Source organism: Cyrtonyx montezumae, unplaced genomic scaffold, assembly GCF_038088225.1.
Source record: "Cyrtonyx montezumae isolate F1298 unplaced genomic scaffold, pur_monq_1.0 scaffold_0, whole genome shotgun sequence".
Taxonomy (NCBI): Eukaryota; Metazoa; Chordata; class Aves; order Galliformes; family Odontophoridae; genus Cyrtonyx; species Cyrtonyx montezumae.
The window spans coordinates 43704958-43729756 of record NW_027071824.1 but is presented as its reverse complement, the minus strand read 5'-3'; the positions used below and the strand labels follow the sequence as shown (position 1 = coordinate 43729756).

General features: G+C 37.4%; 1 protein-coding gene across 1 annotated transcript in view; it reads right to left on the bottom strand.

Moving 5' to 3' along the window:
* Positions 1 to 11384: 11384 nt before the first annotated feature.
* The window catches only part of LOC136048334 (vesicular inhibitory amino acid transporter-like), a 28809-nt gene continuing 15394 nt past the window's right edge, over positions 11385 to 24799 (bottom strand). Inside the window, exons 2-4 of the mRNA XM_065735967.1 lie at positions 19062 to 19151; positions 16267 to 17414; positions 11385 to 11568 (exon numbers count right to left, since the gene is read on the bottom strand). Coding sequence (XP_065592039.1) covers positions 11385 to 11568; positions 16267 to 17414; positions 19062 to 19151 — 1422 coding nt within the window. The remainder of the gene's footprint in view (positions 11569 to 16266; positions 17415 to 19061; positions 19152 to 24799) is intronic.

The following is a 24799-nucleotide window of genomic DNA, read 5'->3' as shown; positions in this document are numbered from 1 at the left end:
AGTGGTTTATGTTTTTGCTTCCTATAGTTGCTCATTTGTTCACAGAAAAGTGAACTCAGTATGTAAAACCAAAGTCCTTTTGTTTTTTTTTTAATGAAAATCAGGCTTTTGTTCACTGAAATACAAGTTGCAAAGCAATCATAGATAAATGAGTAAATACTATATTGGGGAAGCAGCACAGCAAGCAATGTGAATGAATAAGACACACCAGGAAAAGTTGTCCCTGGATGAGCAGGGAGGTTGGACCAGAAGACCATTCAAAGATGCCTTCTAACCTCAATCAATCAGTGATTCTAGGAAAGCACTTTCTCACTACAAAAAGTAGAGTTTCATAGTTTCTTAATGTCATTTCTAATGGAGTGTTCCACAAGAATGTCTCTCCACTTTTGAAGCTTCCTACTTCCTAAAAAATATTTTCTATGTGTATGTAAGTTCCCCAGTCTTTGACAGATACATTTATGATATAGAAAATGTGATGGTGAAAACACCACTGATACAGCTGTGGTTAGGAAGAAATGCGAAGAAAGAAGAAAGCACTTCTCCATAGTCAGTAATGGAAAGGAGCAGATATTTTCTCATCCTTCTTACCTCTCAGTCAACGCTTTTGTATTAACCCAGAGAAGTGACTTGTGAACAATAACCATGTTCTGGTGCTGAAGCTAACACTGAATTACACAGAAGAACTTGACAAAGTAAATATTGACTTGGTTTCCATAATTCAGGATAAAGGAAAAAACTCCCTTTCTTTCTTAGTAGAGATGAATTGAAATGGTACATAATTGAGGACCTGAAGTGTTCAAACAATGTCTTTGAGAGGCCTTGCACTACAGAAACGTACTCTTCAGTAGCTATCCCTTTTTTTTTTGTTGTTGTTTTGGCAGCTAAATGTATACTGAAAAGTGGAGCACAGTTATAATTCTTTCCTCTCTTAGTTCCATTTTCTAAGGAATACCACAATCACAACATCTTCTTAGTAGGTAAGAAATTATCATTCAAAAAAAATTAAGCCTTGACCAAACAAGTAAAACAGATAATAACGTGGAAAGTGGCAAATAAAGCAAACACAGGCATTCAATAAGTGTGTTAGGAAATACTAAACCTTTAAATACTAGTAGCAAACTTTTCCTCAAAGCCATTAGGTGTGAGGTAGCTGCCCTTGGAGTCACTGGGGGCAACGGACACATAAATGAGAACTTAAGATAAAGCATGTAAAAAGGGATTCTTAAATGTTTTTGCACACTGACAGGTATTTGGAAATTTACACTCCAGAAGTCTACAAGGACAAATCAGGAGACCTGTTTTAAACTGAAATGTCTGTGGAGGAGGAACAAATTTACAAAATGAACAGTAGCAAACTGCCAGGACCGTATGATATTTACCCAGGAGATCTGAGGGAAATTGAGGATGAAATAGCTGAATTACTGTCTGTGGTATACAGCCTTTACCTGAAAACTGTCTTTGTACTAAAGATGTGGAAGGTGGTGATTGCAACAATAACTTTTAAAAAGCATCTCAGTTAGAGATTCTGGCATTACAGACCAATGATTTTGGTTTCTGTGAAGCAGCAGACAATGTGAAAAATGTAATCCTAACTTTATATTCACCGTGAGAAAGTCAGTACTAAGTGCTACCACTCATTAAAAAAAAAAGTCTTGGAAATGTAATACACAACTCTATGAAAGAGGCTGTGTTGTGCTGAATGACAGCGAAAGAGCGAACTACAAAATACTACAATTTTGGAGTATTACACTTACTTTTCAGCATATAGGCCCCTTTTCAAAATTTTCAAAACACACACCAAATGTTTGTCTGATATTTGTTTTGCAGTGGTGGTAGTTTTTTTTTTTTCCTCCAGCTATTCTTCTAAATATATTACCTTTAATATATTTATTTATTTTTTCAGTGAAGAACTGAGAAAGGTTCAGAGAAGGATAATAACAGTCACCAAAAAGATGAAATAGCATCCATAAGAGGAACAACTAAATTGTTTAGAACTGTTTAGCCACGGAAAGACAGCTTAATTTTGTACTGTTTTCAGGGTCTGCAGAAAGTGAGCAGTCAAATGACTTTTTCCCCAAATGGAAGTGAGAAAGCATATTATACTTTCTGAGGGCAGGTTGAAAATGAAGTTATTTATACTGTGCCTCTTTCCCACAATATATTTTGATATTAAAAGTGTTCAACAATATTTTTGGACAAATTAGCAGAGAAAAAAATCAACTTGATATCATAAAATAATAATTCTCATTCAAGAAGTTGATGAGGCCCTGCAGATTGAAAAGGTACTGTGGGGAAGTAGCAGCATATTCTGTCTTGGCTTTTATATCATTATCAAGACACCTGCTATGGGTCACTGTCAAAGAGGCGTTATGCTTTCACATGGACTTTCAGAAAGGTATTGTTATAGTTCCTCATTTACTTACTGAGATACCCCATACTAAGTTAATTTCTGAAGTCCTTTATGCCTGTGGTGTGTGGGCAGTCTCAGTCAGAATATACCTTCTGTTTATTTTAGCCGTAAGTATGGCTAGATTTTAGGTATGCAGGGAATGTCACAGCTGCTACTAATATTTAGCCTCTCAAGAACAAAGTGTGAATAAATGCAAAACAACAACAAAAACAAAAAGAAAATACCAACAAAAGTGTAGGCTGAAATAATAAATTATTGTTCTGTTTTGTATTGATTGAACACAACACCGTGCCTCTGAGGATGTGTGAAATTCTGTGCAATAATCTTAATGAGAGGAAAAAGCAAAAGTTAAACATTATAAAGGTCCATAAGGAAAATCTCTACCCATGAATCTTTAGAGGGAGAGTGAAAAAAAAAAAAAAAGAGTAAGAAAATCATTTCCTTCTTGTAGCAGGATTTTTTTCACCATACAATAAAATTAGATTTCCTCTCAGAAACTGTAAATATTATGCAGTTATAAATTCCACCAAGGAGGGGATTTATCAGCGTAACTCTGTTGCCAAATTAAAGCTGATTTTTTTTATTTAGAAAGAGGCCCATACACGGCTATTTTCCACATAGATCTTGATGAAAACAGTAGTAAAAAAAACATTCCTTGACAGTTTTCACTTTACCTGGTGATGAATATTGACTTTCATGAAAACCCTCTCTTTGTAAAGGTAAAAATGGATGTAAAGTATTACCTTCAGCTTGTTACTTGAGACCTTACTGAGGAATCAGTTCCACCCTTTTTGGTTTTCCAAAACAATATTAAAGGAAAAAAAAATCCCACCCCAACAATTGCAACCTCTCTTGCAGCCCCAAATTGCCGTAGGACAAATAACTGGAGTCTGACCTCACTTTTTCTTCTTGTAGATAAAAAATTGCATGAACTGATGTTTAGGAATATATTCACACACCTTAAAATATATGCCACTCTAGGAAGAGTGGGTAAAACTTGGGGTAGGATATAGAAAGACAGGAATTTTCTTCAGTGTGAGGCAAATGACTTGCATAGCTCATCCTTTTTAATTTTCCTCTTATTTTTTGCTAGATTTGTATTTATTCCAGCAGAAGTATATTGCCAACAACATACATACTTCTCTATTTGCACTGCAAAAAATCCTGATAGCTACCAAGATGCAGCAACTCAAAATTAATTAAAAAATCAATATTGGTCTGACTGGACCTCGCTGATTCAGGGAGACTTGACTTCACCTCTCCATAAGGCTCTAACTGGTAAGCATTTTGTAGCCCACTGTAAAATCAAAATTGCTGTTTTGAGTCTTTAATTGATGTTTGAACACAACTGGTAACAACATATACCAGTGTGGTAAGGGGGAAAAAATTTTTCTTTTGTTTACTGAACTTCTCATCTTCATTTTGAGGGTGATAAGTAGGGGTAGGCTTCTCCTCTAGGACTCTACTGGGTTCTTCTAGTTGTTTGGTTGATATCCTGAATTCTGTCCACTTTCTGAAGATTCTCCTAAACTGAACTTATTTTTTCTCCCCTACCATATCTCCCATTCAGCAGACTAATTGAAGAAAGGAAAATAATAGGAACTGCTCCCCTCTGATGGAAAAATACTTCTGTGAAGTAAGAGGTGAGACAAAGCAAAGGGAAATTCAGTTTACTTCATTTTACTGCCAACTAATGTCTGTGTAATACAGACAGTACTTCTAGATCTAATCCAAGATTGTTTAATTTCACAGTGATGTTAGTTTGATTCATTTCATGACAACCAGCTTCAAGTTGCTTTTAAAAAATGAAGTATTCTATGAAAGACATACAGTTCTGGCAGCAGGCTAATAGGGAATAGCCTGCTATGGCCCGAAGTATATGAGCCCTCACTTGCCAATCTAACAGTCGTTCCTTGTTGGTATGATTGGATTATTTCATTGGATTATTTCCCAGATGGGCATTAATGTGTTTGTAGGGCACATTCAGTTAAAGGGTCAATGTTTTAAAGCTGCAGATATTGCATTTGCTCTGAACATGTAATTAAAACAGCAGCTTGCTCTGTTTTACCTTTCATACAGTAGGCTATATCATGTAACAACTCTGGATAATTTTACCACCTGCTTTGACAAGAGCTTTTAAGTAGAATATATTATAGGCTTCTTATATGAAATGAAATAGTATTTTTCCGTAAAGCTAAGGTTTTTGAGGAGTATGATGATAGGCAAGGAAATTCCATACTCCCTCAGAGACCTCAGTCTTAGTTAATGAATTTGTCATACCTTCCTCCCTCCACAGTTCCCTATACCTGCTATTGAATTTGTGCATTTGAGATCTTCAGTGAAATAAACATGACTGAGATCTATAATTTCTAAATAGATGATAGTGTGAATAGCCATTGTAGCATATGAGTAAGACACTGAGCATATTGTGACTCACATTTTTTAATGTGACCAATATTAATAATACTCATCTTAAAATTACCAATCCTAGAAATATAAATCGTGTATACTATGAGAAAGATAACAGAATCATTTTTCCTTATCTATCTTATCTCATCCAATTCCACTCTGCACTTTTCATTATGTATTTTTATATATAATGTTCTATATTGTTTCAGTTCAACGGTGAATGAAATTATGGTTCTTACACTTAATATATTATGCATCATGTATTAGATGAAGTGATTTTTTATCAGTGATTTTAATAACATTGAACAGTAAAATACAGTAGTCTCAAGCATTAATGTCTTGTTCTCTGCTTCAAGGGCACGATTTCTACTGTACAGTCAGTAGACATCAGATTTGTTTCCTTTGTTCTATCCTGAGAAGAAAGTGTCAGAGCCATTCCCCAGGTTCAGCCAAGAAGGAATCATCAGACTTGAAAGATAAAGGCAGAAATACTTCTTGGTTTTCAAAGCAACCTTTTAAGAACATCATTAAGAGGCTAGATCTCCTGTAAGCCTCTTCCAATTGTAGTGGCTTAGCACTATTCCAGAAGCTTACCATGTTCAATCACCCTAAAAGAATTCTAATCAGGCCTTAGGCTAAAATGCTGCAGTGGAGCTGGACACTTACTGAGATGCTCTGATTGCTTCAACCAATGGCCACATCACTGAAAAATGCAAGTCCTTTTATTATAAAGTGGACAAACAAGTTAGACCTGCAAGTAACTCTCAGTAGTCTTGAATCACATAAAATGGTCTTAATATCTTTATCAATGGCATGGCTGATGGGATCAAGTGCACCCTCAACAAGTTTGCTGATGACACCAAGATGAATGGTTCAGTTGATACAGCAGAAAGAGGGGATGCCATCCAGAGGGACCTTGTTAAACTCAAAAGGTGGGCCATGTACACATGCGGTTCATCAAATCAAAGTGCAAGGCTTTGCACTTGGGTCAGGGTAATCCTAGGTATGAATACAGGCTAGGATAACTCCTCCTTGAGACTAGCCCTGCTGAGAAAGCCTTAGGGATGATGATAGAAGAAAAACTTAACATGAACCAGCAGTGTTCTCTTGCAGCCCAGAAGGCCTATGGGTTCCATCAGAAGGGTAGCAGTCAGCAGAGTGAGGGAGGTGATTGTCTGTCTACTCTTCTCTTGTGAGAACCCATCTGGTTCAGGTTGAGTACCAACTCAGGAAAGACACTGATCTTTTAGAAGGAGTCCAGAGGACTGTCTCAAAAATGATCACAGGGCTGAAGCAACTCTCCTATGAAAAAAGGTTGAAGGAACTGGGCTTGTTCAGTCTGGAGAAGAAAAGGCTACATGGAAACCTCATTATGCCCTTCCAATACTTAAAGATCTATTATATGAAGATTTTACATAAGTAGGTAGCGATAGGACAACAGGAAACGGTTTTAAACTAAAGGAAGGATTAAAATTAGATCTAAGAAATCAGAGCTGATTGTATTGTTCATCCTAGAAGTATAGGAATTTTTAAGGACTGCTCAGGAATCCCAGACCCTGAAGGTAAGAGAAAGAGTCTGAGCAAGTCAAAGACTTCCTATTGATTGAGGAGGATCTGCTCAGAGAACATCTAGCCAAAACCAATGCACACAAATCTGTGGGCCCCAATGGGATGCACCCATGTGCTTGGAGAACTGGCAGAGATGATTGCTGAACTGCTCTCTATCCTCTTTGAAAGTTCTTGGTGAACAAGAGAAGTGCCTGAAGACTAGAGTATAATGTCACTACAATCTTCAAAAAGGGCAAGAAGGAAGATCCAGGAAAATACAGGCCAGTCAGCCTTACCTCTGTCCCTGGAAAAGTAATGGAACAACTTGTTCTGGATGCCCTCTCTAAGCAACTGGGAGAGAAGGTTATCAGAAGTAGTCAACATGAATTCACCAAGGGGAAATCATGCTTGATCAACCTGGTAGCCTTCTACAATGTCATTACTAGCTGGGTAGATGAGGGGAGATGAATAGATACTGTGCATCTTGGCTTCAGAAAGGCATTTGATATCATCTCTCAAAACATTCTTACTACAAAACCTAGAAAGCATGGGATGGATGAGTGGAGTGAGGTGGATTGACAACTGGCTGATTGGCAGAGCTCAGAGAATTGTGATCAGTTGAGCAGTCCAATTGGAGGCCTACAACTATCAGTGATCCCCAGGGGTTGGTGCTGGGTCTGGTCTTGTTCAACATCTTTTTCAACAACCCATTTGAAGGGATGGAGTCCAGGTTCAGCAAGTTAGCTGATGCTATAAAACTGGGTAGAGTGGCTAACACACTGGAAGGCTGTGCTACCGTTTGTGAGATGTCAGGCTAACACAATGAATAATATCAAATGGTGTTATAGCCAGTATATTTTATAGATAGCATAGTTAGACAAATTATTGTGATGGAAAAGAGACAATCATAATAAGGGGAAAAATTCTCACCTGTGTCCCAGGCTTACAATACAAAACTCCAAAGGAGTGATCTCCAAAAAGAGGACTGTACCCAGTGGTGGTTAGCCTATAAATGGGGTCTAGGAGAGGTGGAGTCAGACTCCACCCCCTCCAGTCACACAGGTACATTGCCTTCACCTGTGCACCTGTGGCTGACTCAGTGCTCGCCTCAGGTGATCAGTCAGTGGTTCAGGCCATGATTCAACAGTTTCTATACACCATTCAACAAGATCTGGACAAACTGGAGATTTGGGCAGGGAGGAACTTGATGAAATTCAAAAAGAACATGTGCTGGGTCTTGTACCTGAGGAGGAATAACTGCATCCATCAGCACAGATTGCGAGAGCTCTGTATAGTACAGACTGAAGAGGAGCTCTGCAAAGAAAGGACCTGAGTGTTCTTGTGTACAACAGGTTGGTCGTGAGCCAGCAGTGTGCCCTTGTGGCCAGGAAAGCCAATGGAATCCTAAGGCTTATTAAAAAAGAGTGTGGCTAGCAAGTCAAGGGAGTCGATTCTCCCCCTCTACTCTGCCCTAGTGATGCAACATTTAGAATGGTTTGTCCTATTCTGGGCTCCTCAGTTGAAAAAACACAGGAGTCTCCTAGAAGGAGTACAAAGGAGGGCCAGCAAGATTATAAAGAACCTGGAAAATCTCCTGTATAAGGGAAAATAGTAACTTAGGTCTGTTCATCCTAGGGAAAAATAGACTGAGGGAGTATCTGATTAATGTTTATAAATTTCTAATGGGAAGTAGGAGGCAAATGGGTAAGGCCAGGTTCTTCTCAGCTGTATGTAGTAATAGAGGAGTAATGGCCTAAAAAATGAACATAGGAAGTTCCACACAAACATGCAGAAGAAATTCTTTATGGTAACAGTGATGAAGCACTGGGACAGGTTGCACAGAGAGAAGTGGAGTCTCCTTCTCTGGAGATGTTCAGGACCCTCCTGGGCGCCTACCTGTGTGACCTATTGTAAGGTACCTGCTTTGTCAGAGGGGTTGGATTCAATGGTCTCTTGAGTTCCCTTCTAACACCTGCAATTCAGTGATTCTGTGTGATTCAGTGACTCTGATCTAATTTCTTCACTTGCTGAGGTTTGTGGCCTTGACAGCTCTCAACATTCTTGATATTTTTCTCTTTTTGTCCTGTGCAGAGATGCTTCAGAGCTTTGAAAATAGCTGTGCAGTATTCCTGACTCCAGCAATGCATGAGACATTGGACTGGAGCCCTCTGTATGGTCAAATCATGGGAATATTGGTAATTTGTTTTCATTCATGTGATAGATTTTGAGAGCATAAGAAAGCATAATGTTTAAATGATTTTAACTGGTATTTTATATTCTGGTTATCTCACAAGCTTCATGCATGTAACTGTGAAATGCAAGCTCAGGTTTAATTTACCTGCAATAACTCAAGCAGATGCATTTTATTTTGTAGCAATTCCTTTTGTATTTCATGACTTCTGTTCCTATAGGATGAAGGTTGGGGCCACACTGACAGGATATGTGATTAACGTGATTTGAAAGATGATGGGATAATTCACTTCTCTGATATTTTCTATTCAACTGACCATCTGTGGTCACCAGACTCCAAGTTTATTTTTCTATTTGCAGTTCATCATGTAAAAACAGCACTCAACTAAAAGGAAAGGTTACCCCGTTATGTTTTCCTTGCTCTGGAAGATGCAGTAGGTTAAGATCAGCTGTGGAGGACTGGGAAATCTGTTTCTTTCCTGAAAGCTGCTGAAAACACGTGGTGTGAGATGTTTGCCTTGTCCAAGTGAGAAAAGCAACATGAGCTTAGAGTGATGTGACACTGAAGAACATTCAGGGAACAGACACCTCACTGACCCAAAATAGTGCTGGAAAACAATCTTTTTTTGGGAGAGCAATTGGAGATAGTGGAATCTGCTGCAATCCAGTTAAGTCTCTGTTTTGTATGACTGAGGGTGATTCTGAAGGTTAGGACCAGCCCTATGATTACACTTGGGACAGAGGAGGTATTTGTAAATCTTTTTGTGCTGCTTCAATATATTTGTTCATTTTTATGTGCTCCAACAAGACAGCTTTTGGAAATCAGTGCTCCAGAAATTCTGTGAACACTTACAGAAAGTTTGACCTACCTTCAAAATTTGACCCAGTTCCTGTTCCCATTGCACTGTTTTTAATAAAACTTTCTCCTGAAGTGTAATTAGCAAGTCTGAATGGATAAGATTAGCATTGCCTAATAAAACTGATAACTTAATGCCTGCTCAGTGTTCCCATCTGATGCCTCAGCTGGCAAGACATTCTTCTCTGTAGCCATCACTCCTCAGATTACTTACCAGATGATTAAGTCTCAGGAAAATCTTTGCACCCTATGGATTGGGTGCTAGCTCCCTGCAAGCAGGTGTGGGAGAAGATATTTTCTGTCGATGGGAGGGTTATGCCTTTGCAACTGTGCAGATCATCATAAGTGGTAGCAGCAGAGATGCAAGCCACAGATGGCATCAAGGGGTTGCAGCTGTCTGCATAAGGCTTAGTATCCCTGAAGCAGCTGCACTGGGAATTTGGTAGATGTAGCGTGGCTTATATGTGTTGAGTGCTCTCTTCTAATCCTTTTGCCTTCACCTTATCTTTGCTCATTACGTTATTATCACAAATTATGTGTATTGCTAAAGTACTAACAATATGGCAACCTGCTGGCAAATCCTCTAGTCCTATGGTCCCTGTGTTCCTGGCATAGACTACACTCTGCTTTCTTTGCTAGTACTTTTCTTGTCATTGTTGTTTTGTTTTCCAATCTGAATTTGAACAACGTTATGCCCGTATTTAACTACTTGTGCCCATTTCCTTGTGTAAATAGCACTTAAAATGGTAATCTGTGACAAAAGTTTTAACTACTGAACTTAGCTCTTTTTGAATCTATTACTGAAACCAGAAGATTAGTGTAAAATATAAGTTTGATAGATTACTTGAATTTGAGCTATTATTAAAATTACAATCAGTTTTGCGCAAAGAGAAATTATGGCTATTTTTACACTTTTCATTCTCTTTTCTACAGCACTCTTTGTGTTTCTTTTTTCTTTGTTGTTTTTTTTTTTCTTCTAGTCTCTTTCAAATTGTTCCGTAAGATCCTTGTCCCATCCCATTTATTTATTTGTTCAGATATTAAAAAATCTTTTATCTCTTAATATTCTATGTGCCATCAATAGTGCTTTAGTGTTAGCAAAAGAAATGCACAGTAAAACTTCTGATCTTGGATCAAATCTTCTTCCCTGAGGCATCCATGAAGAATTTGGATTAGAAGTCACATTATGGCCAAAGGCTGATCTTCCAGCTCCATGTTACATACTCTCTGAAGGGAACTGAGTATTGCTCCAGTGCTCTCCTGATTCTGAGGGGACAGACTAGCTAATTAAGGCTCATGTGAACAAGTTCATGGTGATACTTACATCTTGTTGCACCTGAGCAGCAACAGAGATATAGTACATGGTCATCTCATCATTATCTTTACCCAGCTCAAGCATGGCTGGTGTTTTCTAGCAGGCACCTAAGCACATAACCATTCCCAAACTGGGAATTCTGCAGGAATATTGTCTGTAGTTCCAGATTAAAGTGCAAGAGATCCTCAGAGGTGTTAACTTAAAGAAGACTTTTCCCATTTTAAGATCTTGCACTGGTTTTGGGGATGCAAATGTGTGACTGTTTAGGTCTAGTGTGTAGCTCTGCAACGGTGCTGTAGGAGAGATCAGGAAGAGGAACCAGTAAGGATGTGAAGAGAAGTAGAGTTTACTTATAATAGTATTTATTTTTTTTTTAATTCCTTTGGAAAACAGAAGACATTAAATTTTAAAATTATGTTAAATGTTTTGAATTCAAGAGAGGGATAGAGAAGTGAAAGGAAGGAAAACTATTCACACAGAATACATCAACTTGCATCAATGGGAAAAACTTTGTGCAAAACTATGGAAAGTGTTTGCAGGCGATGTTATTCACACATCAGCTGTTCCTTCTCCATTTCCTTCCTCTTATCCCCTTCAGAACTTTTTCTTTTCCATGACCCTTCATTTCCACATTACTTGCTCTCAGTTCCTCACTTTTAGCTAGTTCCAAGTCCCTCACATTCTTTTTTCTCCTTCTCTGTTCTTTTGCCTTTTAGTTGTGCTTGCTCCATTTTCAGTTTCTCTCCTACGTGCTTTCTTCCTTTCTCATCACATGCTTCTTCCCTGTATATATATGATTGCATGGCTATTCCATTTCCTCTAACCTCTTTGTATTTCCATCTTAAAAGATGAAATAGAAGTTATATGTGAGATGCAGTTTTCAGTTAAATATTTATACTGTATAATGGGTTCCTCACTGTGCAGGATACCTTTATGTTATCTTGAAACATACTGGCAGAGAAAGTAAGTGTGAATTTTAAAAGATGTAAAAGGAACTTCATTTCCCAGAACTGCATTCTGGAAATTAGCTATCGGGTCTTAAAATTTTGTTTTTCTGAAGAGAAATACTGAGAATTTTAAACTTGATTTAATGAAACATTTACAGGATGCCCGACTTGTTTTATTTTTGTACAATCATATTTTCAGAGAAAACATTTAATGCATAGTGAATTTCTTACATGTAGTTCAGAATTCATTTTATAATTAAAATGAAGTGAATAATCAAGGATGAAGATTTAATAAAGTAATGTTAGCCCCAATAACTTCTTTCAGTAACATTTCTGACATATCTCTAACTTATCAGTTACATCAACAAGGAAAATGCTTATCTCACTGCTGAAAAGGGAAAAAAGGATGTTAGAAGGCAAAAAAGTAAAGTGACAGTCAAGCTTTGGTATGAAAGTTTATTAAACGCTGTTAATAGACTATAGATATTAGAGTCTTGATCTACTGAAGCCAATGAATATAGTCACATTGAGCTACTGGCTAGGGTTGAGTCACATTAAGCTACTGGGACTCAAGTTTCCATGCTAACTTCAATTTGGACTTTTGCAATGTGTCTTACATAAATATGTGAAGTTCCTCAGCTTGGCTGCCGCAAGTACCTTTGTTTATCCTGCATTTTAAATAAAAAGTAATCTGATAGGCTTTAATCTCCATAACTTGTATCAGAACTCAAATCCAGTGTCTTCACTGCTACCCGTATAAAATGGGAAAAGAATGCTGAGCAATGCTTGTGACATCCTTGCGATATCCTTGCTGAAAGAAAACAGGAACCTTGACTCAAACCTCTCCTAGCACAACAAATGAAGCAAGACTGTTTGAAAATGTTTTATTTTAGCAAGTAATTTGTTTCTTACCATGATTACTACTGTTGATTTTTTGGTTTCAGAATTAATTTTGATAAAGCACTGTAAAATATTACAATGAATAATCCAAGAGTGGCCAAATAATAGATTAATAATATTTTGTCATTCTATTACTTTTCTAGCTTCAGTGCTTCTAATGATTTAAAATGTAAATTTAGTGACAAAAATTCCAGGTAGTCATTATACAGAAAAATGTAAAATATAAAGCCTTCTGGTTTGCAACACAGAATAATTAGGTATTTCCTAGATTCTCTAGGTGTATTCTATAGACAGTGCTTTAATATCTAAGTATATATGTTTGCAAGTATTTTTTTTTACGTTTTTACTAGTTTTGCATTGGAAAGTTTTCAGAGAGAGGTCTCTAATAAAAAATATACAATTGTGTGTTTTAGGAAATGAATTTCAGTGAGTTAGTTTAATATGTGCTGAATACCATATCTGGGCCTGACCTGTAAATGTCTCTGCCTTTCTAAGTTGGAAAGTTCATTTAACCTTGTTGACCCCTGAGGACAGTTTCTACTGAAGATGTCTAACCATGGCTTGAATGGGAAACACATACAACCTCTGTGTCCCCACAACTATGTAACAATTCAACATTTCTGAGTGCTGGTGGCAAAAAGGGAGTCTTGAATTACACATTCTCTCTTATTCTAGTGGTCTCTGCTAAGTGTCTTCTCAAGGCTTTTCACATGGCATTCACATGACATTTCTTTCACTTTTGTGCATTTACAGTTACACTTGTTAATCATAGTGCTCCTAGTCTCTGATGTTAACTGATGCCATCCTTTTATGATTTTTGTTATTGGTATTCTACGCCATCACATCATGTAAAAAGAACTGTGAGTTAAAGAGTTAATGCTCCAGATCTGTGGACTGCTGAATTTATGGGTACCTGGTTCTCAGAAGAGAAGAGCTACATACCCCAGAGGATTTTGTGTTCCTGTTATTTGCTCAGAAGAAAAGATAAAACTGTACGCAAGACCTGAGACTTCCCCTTTTTGCTGCTTGTCCTGTCATTGTGTGCTCCCTAGCCATCTTACCTTCAGCTTTGCAGTAAGGCCTTCTGTTTTGGATGCTCTCTCATTGTATTTGATTTATTAGCCTCAGTTCCAATTACACTGTATTATAATGTGTTATCTTGCATTCTGATATCATATTTAGTAAATGAACTTTCCTCCTCAGATCATTATTGCTGTTTTGTTTTCAGGCCCATTTCCCATCTCCCTGCCCTTCCCCTTATTCCTCATTCCTCTTTCCCAGGGTGCAGGTCCATGGGTTCCCCCTCCCCCCCCCATTTGTCACAGAACTGGGCCGAACTGGTTGCCAAACTGTTGACAATCCCCTACCCTCCCTCTTTTTCAGGCCAGCGGGCCTGTAGGCCTGCTGTCCTGCGACTGGGGACACAGATGGATCTAGAGATAACTCAGTGACAACTGAGTATATAAGGGCGATAATACTACTTAGAAATCATGAATCATCTCCCTTTATATGAAAGAGTGTACTTATGTGAGGGAGTGATTGTGGGGAAAATGACCATCTTTTATTTAAAAAGGTTGGCACTAGCTTCCTGAAAAGGCTGTAAGTCCAGCTAAAACTAGTTTTGAATCACAATGGCTAGCCAAAGAATTCCTAAAATTGTCATACAAATAAACTGCATTAACTTGTTTCCTGAAGCAAATGCACTGAGGTAATTCTGAAAATGTTTAAAGTGTCAGAGAATAAATACATTCAATACAGTAGGATATGGGAAAAAGAGTGAATTGTTTGTGGAGAGCTGCTAAGTAAATTAGCTGGAAGAATTCTTATAAGACTCTTTGGACTGCTTCCCTCTCAGAGACTTACATGGGATAAATACAACAAATACTGTTCCTCCATGTTTGTTTATCTGTGAAACTTCTCCACACAAAAAATAATGATACCCTTTCATTGACATCATGCCAGTAATGATATCTTTCTGACTGGGTTAGAGGGGTAACAACAAGCTTTCAGCTACTTCACTGAGTACCATACCTTTGACATACTACATAAAAATAAAAAGGCTTCATAAAAAAATTACAATCTTCTGTTTGTTCCACTACAAATGTCAGCATCAATAAATTAAACTGTTGTGGATTTAATATAAATGTAGAATTGGACCCACTTGTACCAGAGAAGTAATCTGAGTTCCAAAAGACTTTCTCAGGTACTTTCTCAGCTTTCTCAGTTTTCTTAATGATTTTGTAATTATACAACTTGTTTTAATAATGATTTCATTGCTATTCTACGTATGGCAAGAGTACTTTAGGAGACATAGAAAGGAGCAGGGTGACATGCAAAATATATCAGAACTCCTCTCAAGTTTAATTGCATGTTATTTATCATTCAGCAAATTAGCCTTGAGAGGTCACTGTTGTTCACACAGGATGGAAGTATTCAAGCTAAGATACTACATAGACAAACGGTTTCATTATATAGTTGCTACTATACTTTCTACTCTGTGATGCAGACTTTTGTTGACATGCAAAGGTTTTTCTTTTTTCCTACGTCAGAGTTGAAAGTTGTGCGAAATTGTTCAAAATGAAAGTGTAAACATACTTCTTTCAAGGCATTACTTTAATTACCTAACAAAACACAGATTTTGTACAATAAAATGATATGTATTCATTAAAATACTCTGATAAGATTGCTTCTTGTCATAATGTTTTATCCCTAAAGTGAAATACATTGAGATGTTGATCTTTTCTATTAAGCTGATATCTTTTAAAGCTAAAGATCTAGCAAGTTGTACAGGCAGTTAACCGATGGTCTATTTATTGTACTTCATTTACTTCATTGAGATTTTAATATCACTAGATAAAATAAAAGGATCAAAGAAATTTCCTGCCTAAGAAGGAAAGTGAACTGCATATTAATGCCTTCATGCTACTAGTGAGAATTCTTGTAATGCAACCAATAGAGTAACTGTACTGCAGAGGCATGAATCTTTGGAATTAGACTTGCAGAAGCTATAGTATAGCTTCTTTTTATAACAAATTCCCCTGTTTGCATGACTGTGAATTGTTAGAATGTTCCTTTAACTCTATTTAACTCACTTCAATTTGAACTTATGACAAAAGCAGGCTTTCAAAGTTCTTGTAAACTGAGTTATCTTTTTACTTACTCACTTAAAAAAAAAAAACAAGTAGGGCTTGCCTTACATCAAATACGAGATTCACTGATTTGTTCTGTTCACATGTTGAATTACATTCTGCCAGTACTGTGAAATCATATTTTATCAGTTTGTAATGGCCGCTCTCTCAAACTCACATATCGTATCCTGTAAGCTAGATTTGATAGCTATGAGGTTGAGTAGTATCTAACTCTATGAGAAATTCTGATGGAGCTGGTAGAATCTCTTGCAGTAACTTTTTTAGGATGTTCATATCACGTATTAACAAAAATATGTAGGATTATTTTATCATTATTTTAATGCTGAGCCATCTCAGATATGGGACATTTTGTACATTTAAGATATGGAGATTATTTTTCAGTATTATTAGGGCCAAATACTTTTACATATTAAAACCTTGATCCTGCAAACGTTTAAGCATGTGCTTAATTTTACTTAGTGATGCAAACTCATAAACTGATTGACAGGAAAAAGGCATATATAAGATTAGAGCCTTATGTGGCTTTCAGGAAATCTTTTTACCTTTCTCCAAATACTTTAAGTAGCCCTTTTATTGAGCAAATGATGCCTGCAATGCTGCAAAGGAAACCCAAAATAAAAACAGAGATATCTGCACATTTTTCAAAGACAGATAGTTTTTTCCATTTGAGCTTTAAATGGAAGAGAGAAGGAAGAAGAAAAGTCATAGCAGCACCTGTTACACTGCCTGTTAAACCCATCAGCAGGGCAAAATGTGGTATGAACATGGCCATCAGCAGAGTTAACAGGAGAAATGAGCATCTTACACACAGAGCAAACAGCGGAGAACTGTAATTGGAATAGTTGCCTCTAGAAATACAAACACAAACAATTTCTGTGGCTGCAAAAAAGGGCAAAGGGTAAGAAAGAAGAGCCTTGGTTAACAGACACAAATTCACTAGAGTTTGAAGAAATGATGGCAAGTTGTCAGTAACAACTTCCCTTGTCTCTTCACCCCAAGTTAAGAAAGCAGTCAGGGCAAAGGTTGTTTTCAAGACACCAGCAAAAAAATGAGTCCAATTCAGCATACACCTAAATTCCCCTGGGTTTTTCATGTTACCTTCAAGTGTAGGAAGAAATATTTGTGAAGTATAACTGAAAATTATGACTCCCATGGAGACCAAGAATTTTTCAAATTCCAGGGAGAGTCTGAATTTCGCCCAGGACCACTGATGTATTTGTGTGAGACAGTAAGTCATCACTACAAAGATGATAATAAAATGGACGAAGGAACAAAGCTGACTGAGCTTGGAGACAATTTTTAGAGTTTTGATAAATACACAAGGCAGCAGTGTAACAAATGCAATTACAGACCAAGTTTTCTCAGTCACTGGTACATACGAAAAACTGTGTGACAGCAAATTCCCACTAACAACCAGATACAAAATACATGTCATGATCAGTTCCATCACTTGGGTCACACTGACAATTATGCCACCTAGTCTGGGAGACAGCTTTTTGCAGCAGGCGTTTGCAATATCTTCGTATGTATCTCTCGCTCTTATGAGCTGCCCATCTTCATTTTCTTCATACAGGCAAGCGATTAGAATTTTGCCTGTATAACAGCATAATGCTGCAGCCAAGACAATAAGAAACAGGCCACTGTATCCACTGTGGAGAAGAGCATACGGCAATCCGAGGACAAAAATTCCCTGAAGAGGAAAAAGAGAAAAGAGATAGCACAAATCCCTGAAGCAAAATGTTTTCTGGAAGCCACACTTCCAAACTTCCCCTTCATTGAGCACTGCTTTCACCAAACTGGTGGAAGTACTGCTACATTCAGCTCAGTAGCAATCATGATATATATGTTTATTTATGACATATGAAATTATCAGTAAAAATAACTGCTCATATTGACACACTTGTAATGATAAGCTAGGAAAAAGAGAATGTGGATGAGTTATATAGTCAGGTTCTTAGTTAATATTTAACACTGATGTGATTCAAAGCACATTTTAGAAGGTTCCAAGGCAGTTACTCAGTCAACATGCATATTAATGAAATGGATTTAATAACAGTAAAATTAAGCATCTGTATCATCATAATCTACATAACTGTCATTTAAAATAAAAATAGCATTGCAGATAGATGCAGTAATGACAATTCTCTTCAGTGTAATAATTGTTAACACATCTCTGCAAAGGAAAGGGCATTAAAGCAACAGCAGCATTGGCTTGGGCTTCCTTTGTGGCTTCTGAACTCCTCATGCAACCTTTACAGTTGTTTATTCACTACTACAGCAATTTTTCTGAGAAGCTGAGATTCTAGATTGTGCAAACTTATTTAGGTTTTTAAAACACGTGAAAAATATAGACGTACTTTTCTCTAAATTGTTTCAGAATGGGACATATTTATTTATCTATCTATCCAGTAAAAACTGTGTCATTCAAGTTTCATAAAAAAGTAAAGGAAAAAAATACAGTTAACTAGTTCTACAGAAATTTTTACTTCTGTAATTATTGCAGCATTGGTGATGTGTTGAAATAAGAGCATTCACAATCATGTTTGCTATTTCTGACAGACAAGGCTCAATTTGAATCAATTCCATCTTAATTGTATTTCTGAGCAAACCAGAACTTCTTTCTGCATTGCTAAACCCATGAACCATCAAGAGATAGAGGTCTTTTACATCACATGAGCCATCAACAAATCCACTTGATGGTTCACAAACAAGTAGGATCTTCCTGAAGTTCTACATTTCATTTTGGCATTACCCAGTGGAATTAATTGCTACCCACATTTTTAAATAAAATTCTTACTACTACTCATTAACCACTGATGGCTTTCTGAACATTGCTTACTGCTGAGTTTTAGACTCTGCTAGTCAAGGCACTGTTCAAAGTAAATGGGAATTCCTCCAGAGAGCAGCTCATATCACCCAATATATATTGGCTGAAGTTTGACAGGACAAGTCCAGTTCCTTAGACATACCTCTAATCAGAGAGGAGTTCTGTTCCCCAAGGTTAGTGCCATGTACTACTGTTTACAGGCTCAGTCTTACATTTTATTCACTGTGAAACATGGAAAATGCTCCCACTCTTCCTGAACAGGATCTTTCTCTCTCACTTCCTAAGCAAGCAGTTTTCAGGATATTGTTTCTGCATATTGTTTTCAGGACATGAGGAAGAAGAGGTGAGTTTGAATCTCACCATTCTAAATCTCCATTTCTAAATTTTTCAGCCATAATCTTGAGCATGTAAGGATATTTCAGGCATGATTTTGTCTTTCATGTTTTCTGCCAACTCACTCAGACATCACAGTCCTTGTGAAGGCAGCCTAGGAGGCCAGCTCAGCTTTACTTCATCAAGAAGCTCCATGTCAACCTCATCTTCACAGGTTTTATACCTTGCTCCCCATTCCTCTGTGGTACAAGTTGTCCTGGGCCTGATCTATATGGAGGGGAAATTTTTGAAACATTACATTGAATAATCATCAATCTATATAAAGTATTATTGTTTTCTTCCAGCTGTGAGATAGCAATCCTTTTCAGGCTCACTACTGGCCTGAATATCAACAAGAGAAGAAAGATTAGAGGCTCTGAAATTAAAATATTTTTTCTCTAAGCCAATTAAATTGTCCATCATATGAACAAGAAGTTTTGCCATTCTCACCAGACTTCACTCTAGATACAGATATCTTCAACATTTAGCTGAATTAGAGATAGAATTATCATAGTAATTACATGCCTTAGTACATCTTGATTAAAAAGTCAATGTCTTTGTATATTGTAACAAAGGTACTTTGGTTATTACCTGTAACAATACAGCGATTCACTTTCAATACATAATTATTTTGAGTGGCTTTAAGATTTCATTTTATAGCAATGTTTTTGTATAAATCACAGGTGCTATTTTGTTTAGGAGCTGGGACATTCAGCTGCCTAGTTGGTACTTCAGTTACCCCAAACTCTCCACTCCATTACAATAATGGCTTGGCTCCATTCTATCACGAGCCTTGTGACCCAATTAGCTTGCAGTTAGTGTTTTTTACTTATATGAACTTCACTGAACTATTCAAAGGTGCACAATTTCTGCCATTTAAAAAGATACTTTCGTATGAAGACTAGATATCTAACTATATCTGGACTGCAGATAGCACATGCATGTAACTTTTGCTGTCTTGCCATTTTTAATCACAGGTTTGACTGGGAAGCTAAGTAGTTGCAGTAAGTACAAAATGTGTTCACTTTCCTATGAAAACAATCCTTAGAGAACATTTACATAACAGGTTGAATTTAAAGGCATCATAAATAAACCAAATCTCTAAAAAAGTCAGGAAGATAAAAGCTGCAATCACCTTCCATATTAACATAAGAACAATGATGTTTTCTCAGTTTCTTGCAATTTGCAGCAGGCTTATCTCATTTGCTCCATACTCACAGCATCATTATTTTGCCCTTTAACCTGCAATTGGGAGTTCAAACGGTATCTGCTGACCTGAAGGGCGACTGTGTAATTAAACTGCAGGTAAGTATCAGAGCAGGCTTTACCACACAATGGCTATTTTTTTTTCCCCTACTGAATTTAGCCCATTAAAGTTTATATGACTAGCCTCAACCTAAACCAAAGCACAAGTCTTTCAGGGATGCTATCACATTTGACAGCCATTTGCAGTCTTTCCCACAGGTGTCTACATTTCCCAGCTTAATTGTGAGTTTAATCAGAGTATAACATAATTCTAACCTCTAACATCTCCTTTCTTTTTTTTTAATATATCAATTTTATTTGATACTTACTTAACACACAGAATAGGATGAATAAAGGGTTTTTTTTGTTTGTTTTTGTTTTTGCGTGTGTATGTGGAACTTCTGAAATTTCAGACCTTATTAAAGAAACTTATTTTTGCTATCTCTATATTTTTATATAATAAACATAGAACCTTAGAATCCTTAGAGGTGGAAGGGAACTCTGAAGGCCATCTGGTCCAACTCCCCTGCAATGCACAGAGACATCCACAACTATGTCAGGTTGCCCAAGGCCTGAACAAGCCTCGCTTCAAAAGTCTCCAGGGACAGGGCATGAACAACATCACTGGGTGATGTATTCCAGTGCCTTACCACCCTCACTGTAAAATATTTTTTCCATATATCTAACCTAAATCTATCTTCTTTATGCTTGTAACCATTTTCCCTTGTTCTGTCACCCCAGGCCCTTCTAAAGAGTCTGCTGCCTTCTTTCCTGTAGCTCCCCTTTAGATACTGAAATTCTCAGGTCACCTTGGAGCCTTCTCTTCTCTAGGCTGAGCCCCAGCCCCCTCAGCCTGTCCTCGTAGGAGGGGTGCTCCATTCTGTGGATCACTGACCCCACTGTCAGTGTCACTGATGAAGATATTTAAGAGTATTGGCCCCATCACTGACCCCTGGGAAACACTACTCATCACTGATCTCCATCCAGACACTAAGCCATTGACCACCAGTCTCTGGACTCGATCCTGCAGCCAGCTTTTCGTCCATCAAACAGTCCACCCATCAAATCAATATCTTTCCCATTTGGAGAGAAAGATCTTGTGGGATGCTGTGTCAAAAGCCTTACTGAAATTGAGATAGATGACATTAGTGACTCTTCCCTTGTCCATTGATGTAGTGACATTGTTATAGAAGGTCACTAGGTTGGTCAAGCAGGATTTGCCCTTGGTGAAGCCATGCTGGTTCTCCTGTATCATCACCCTGCCTTCCACGTGCCTTAGCATAGATTCCAGGAGGCTCTCTTCCATGACCTTCACTGGCACAGAGGCGAGACTGACAGGTCACTAGTTCCTGGGGTCATCCTTTTTACCCTTCTTAAAAATGGGTGCGATATTATCCCTTCAGTCACCAGGGTCTTCAACTGATTGCCACAACTTTTCAAATATTATCGAGAGTGATTTGGTGACTACAACAGCCAATTCCCTCAGGACTCTGGGATGCATCTCACTGGGACCTGTAGACTTGAGAATGGTCTGGTTGCTCAGGTGGTCACAAACCTGACCTTACAGTAGGAGGAACATTCCTTCCCCTATCCTCTCCTACCAAACCAAATGTTTGAGGGCTGTGTGATGAGCAGTTACCAGGGAAGACAGAGGCAAAAAAGTTGTTAAGAATGTGACAGATTATAAGATAAGAATGTGTCTATCTGCAGGATGTGGATAGACAGAGTGTATCAGCATCATTACACTGCTTCTCTGCAACTGGAATAGGGACACAGGTAATTTCGATGCCATCTGTCAATCCATGTTTGGATCAGTTTGAGTTCAGCTCTCATCTAGTCTCCTTGTATTCAAATTATGGAACAGTTAGCTTTAGCTGTGAGGCATCAATTAAAAATGATCAGCAAAAGGAACAGTTTCTTAAGTTGCCTCTCAGATCTTTGTTTTAGTGTTTTGTCTGTGAAGTGTGTCTGCCTAAGTGGTTTTATTTTCAAGTATTCTCGAGCGAGGTGAAATAAGCTCAAAAAATTCTCTTTTAATGTGATTTGCTTATAAAATAGAATAGCACAGAGAAAAAGCACTCACATACTCGAGTTGAGTGGAGGAGTTTCTTTGCTATCACGGCTTAGCTTGAATGGTTATTTGCCAGCAGGTGGGGAACCCAATCTTGCATAGCGGGCTGACCCTTCTCTGGCCTTTGTCTCCCAAGATAATTGTGTGACTTTGTTATTTTCACCCCAGACTGAGGATGGAAATGGAGTGGGTACTGGTGTGCATTGCCAATGAGTAAATGTGCCTGGGTGAAGGTCCTCATCAACCTCTGGAGAAGACTTAGCCATAGGCATCTGGGCCTACAAAGAAGAGAGGACTAGTGGGTGAGCTGGTGATCAGCCTTTAAAGAAACAGCAAAAACAACAGTGGAGAAGGCATGCAGGGTGAAGTCTGCTAGAAGCTATAAACCTTATCAGAATTTCCCCAGGAAGAAACACCAGAAATTACTGATCCACCAACAAAACAAAACAAGCAGGTCAGGACTTTCAATTTGTGTCTTCGTATTAAAACATTTCTACATTTATTGATGATCTGACTGCAATTTTTGAACTACGTAGTTTTGTTTCTCACTTCACCAACACTGGATTCTTGTTTAAAAAGCCAAGATATCTGGATTCACATAGAATGTCAAAATTGGATCGTTTACTCTTATTCCACCTTTTGACACTATTTCACCTCAAGATAATTACATCCTCAAGGAATCAAATATGTTTAGAAAAGTGCACAAATGAGCATAATTTAGCATTTTGAGAAAATATCAACATTTCTTAATGTTTAGTTTTAATATTTGTATTATTTTTAATATTATTTAATCCTAAGAAGAATGCTTCATTTTATACTCTGTTCTGACCTGAAATATGACACTTTTAAAAACAAAGCAGAATGAAAGGTAGTTGAAAGTAATGAAGATCAAATCATGGTCAGAGCTGAGGCATGCCAAGAAGCAATTGAAAAAAATGGAGTAAAAATGAAGCTACAATTAAAAAGAGAGATAGAACTTAATCAGATGGAAAAATAAATTAAGAAATGAAGATAAACTTAAATAATTCCATTAGTGCAGCTCTGCTATATGCAGAATACATGTTAATATGTCAGACTGCTGGATTAGGTCTGAATAGCCTTTCTCGCCATCTGCAGTTATTTCGGTGGAACAGTTCATTTAAGCCAAACTGTTTTCCCAACTATACATTTGATTGCATGCATGAATTTGTGTTAGGTGTAGAAACTACACAGGAAAACCTCCTTCATGAATTTTCTTGGAAGAGCAGAGATAAATTCAAAAAGCATTCATTTTAATTTGAAATACATTATTTTCCAGAATGGATGCAAACTTGTGTTGTTGTGGTATTTATATGAAGATACTACTTTATTAGTTCCAAATTAAAAAAATACAGCAAATCTCTTAATCTCATATCATGATAATGGAGCTACTTTCTTGCACATGTCCATGGCCTTCTTTCTTTCTCAGGCTCTCGTATGATCAAAAGAGATTTTGTATTTTCTTCTAGATCACTGTAGACTACATAGAACAACACTGGACCAGTTGCTCATTATTCTACCAGATAACTTCCTAACCATGCTGGAAACTCATGCAGAACCAAGGAATTGCAAAATAGCTGAGTTTAGAAGTGACATCTGGGTCCATCTGGGCCAACACCTGCTCAAGTAGGGACACCCAGTGCAGGTTGCTCAGGCCCATGTCCAGGCAGCTTCTGAAGATCTCTAGGGTGGGAGACTCCACAGGCTCTGGGCAGCCTGTGCCAGCATTCAATAGCTTGCTTTGACAATAAATCTATATTGACAGTTACTTTTTTAGGTTGTCACTTAGGCAGTTATTAATCCACTTAAGATTTATTTTATTGTTGTGCTAATTGTTAAATCAGAATGTTGTGTCTTAATGTGTCAAAAATCCTTTTAAAATATAAATATATTAATTATTTTTCACTGCCTAAATTACAACAAAGAATTATATAAAGCATGCTTAATGAGAACAATAAGGACTTTCTTCAAAACCATGAAGATTGACACTAATTATATTCCTAGGTTTTTATTCCATATCAATTAAAACCTGCATTAGTAATTACTTTATTTTTCTCAGAATTGTTAATAGGTTTAACTAGTTGGGCTGGCTTTTTAAATATCATTATGATATCCATAGTCTTCTGAAAATGTAGTAACAATTGCATATATCAGATTCGATGTTTCTTTAACTAACTCTCCTACATGCACGCCTGCTGGGCATTCCACTTTCAAAATATTGATGACATCTTAAAGTTCATTTTATATTCTAACTGTAGTTATGTAATAGTTAATTGTCCCAGAATAAGCTAGTCATCAAATCTTCCTTTATAAACAGATGAAAAAATGGGCACCTCAACTTTTAACTCAGCTACGTTAAAATATGAGGATAGCAAAGCTGAAATTAATTTCCAGCCTGTTTCTCTGGTTGGACAGTGTACGGAATGTGGAGAAACACCTTAGAAACTCCAAGAGCTGATCTCAAAATGTCTTGTGCAGAATAGCATGATGCCCATCCTGAAAACTTTCGAAATGGCCAACTGTTATCGTCTGCTAGAAACAC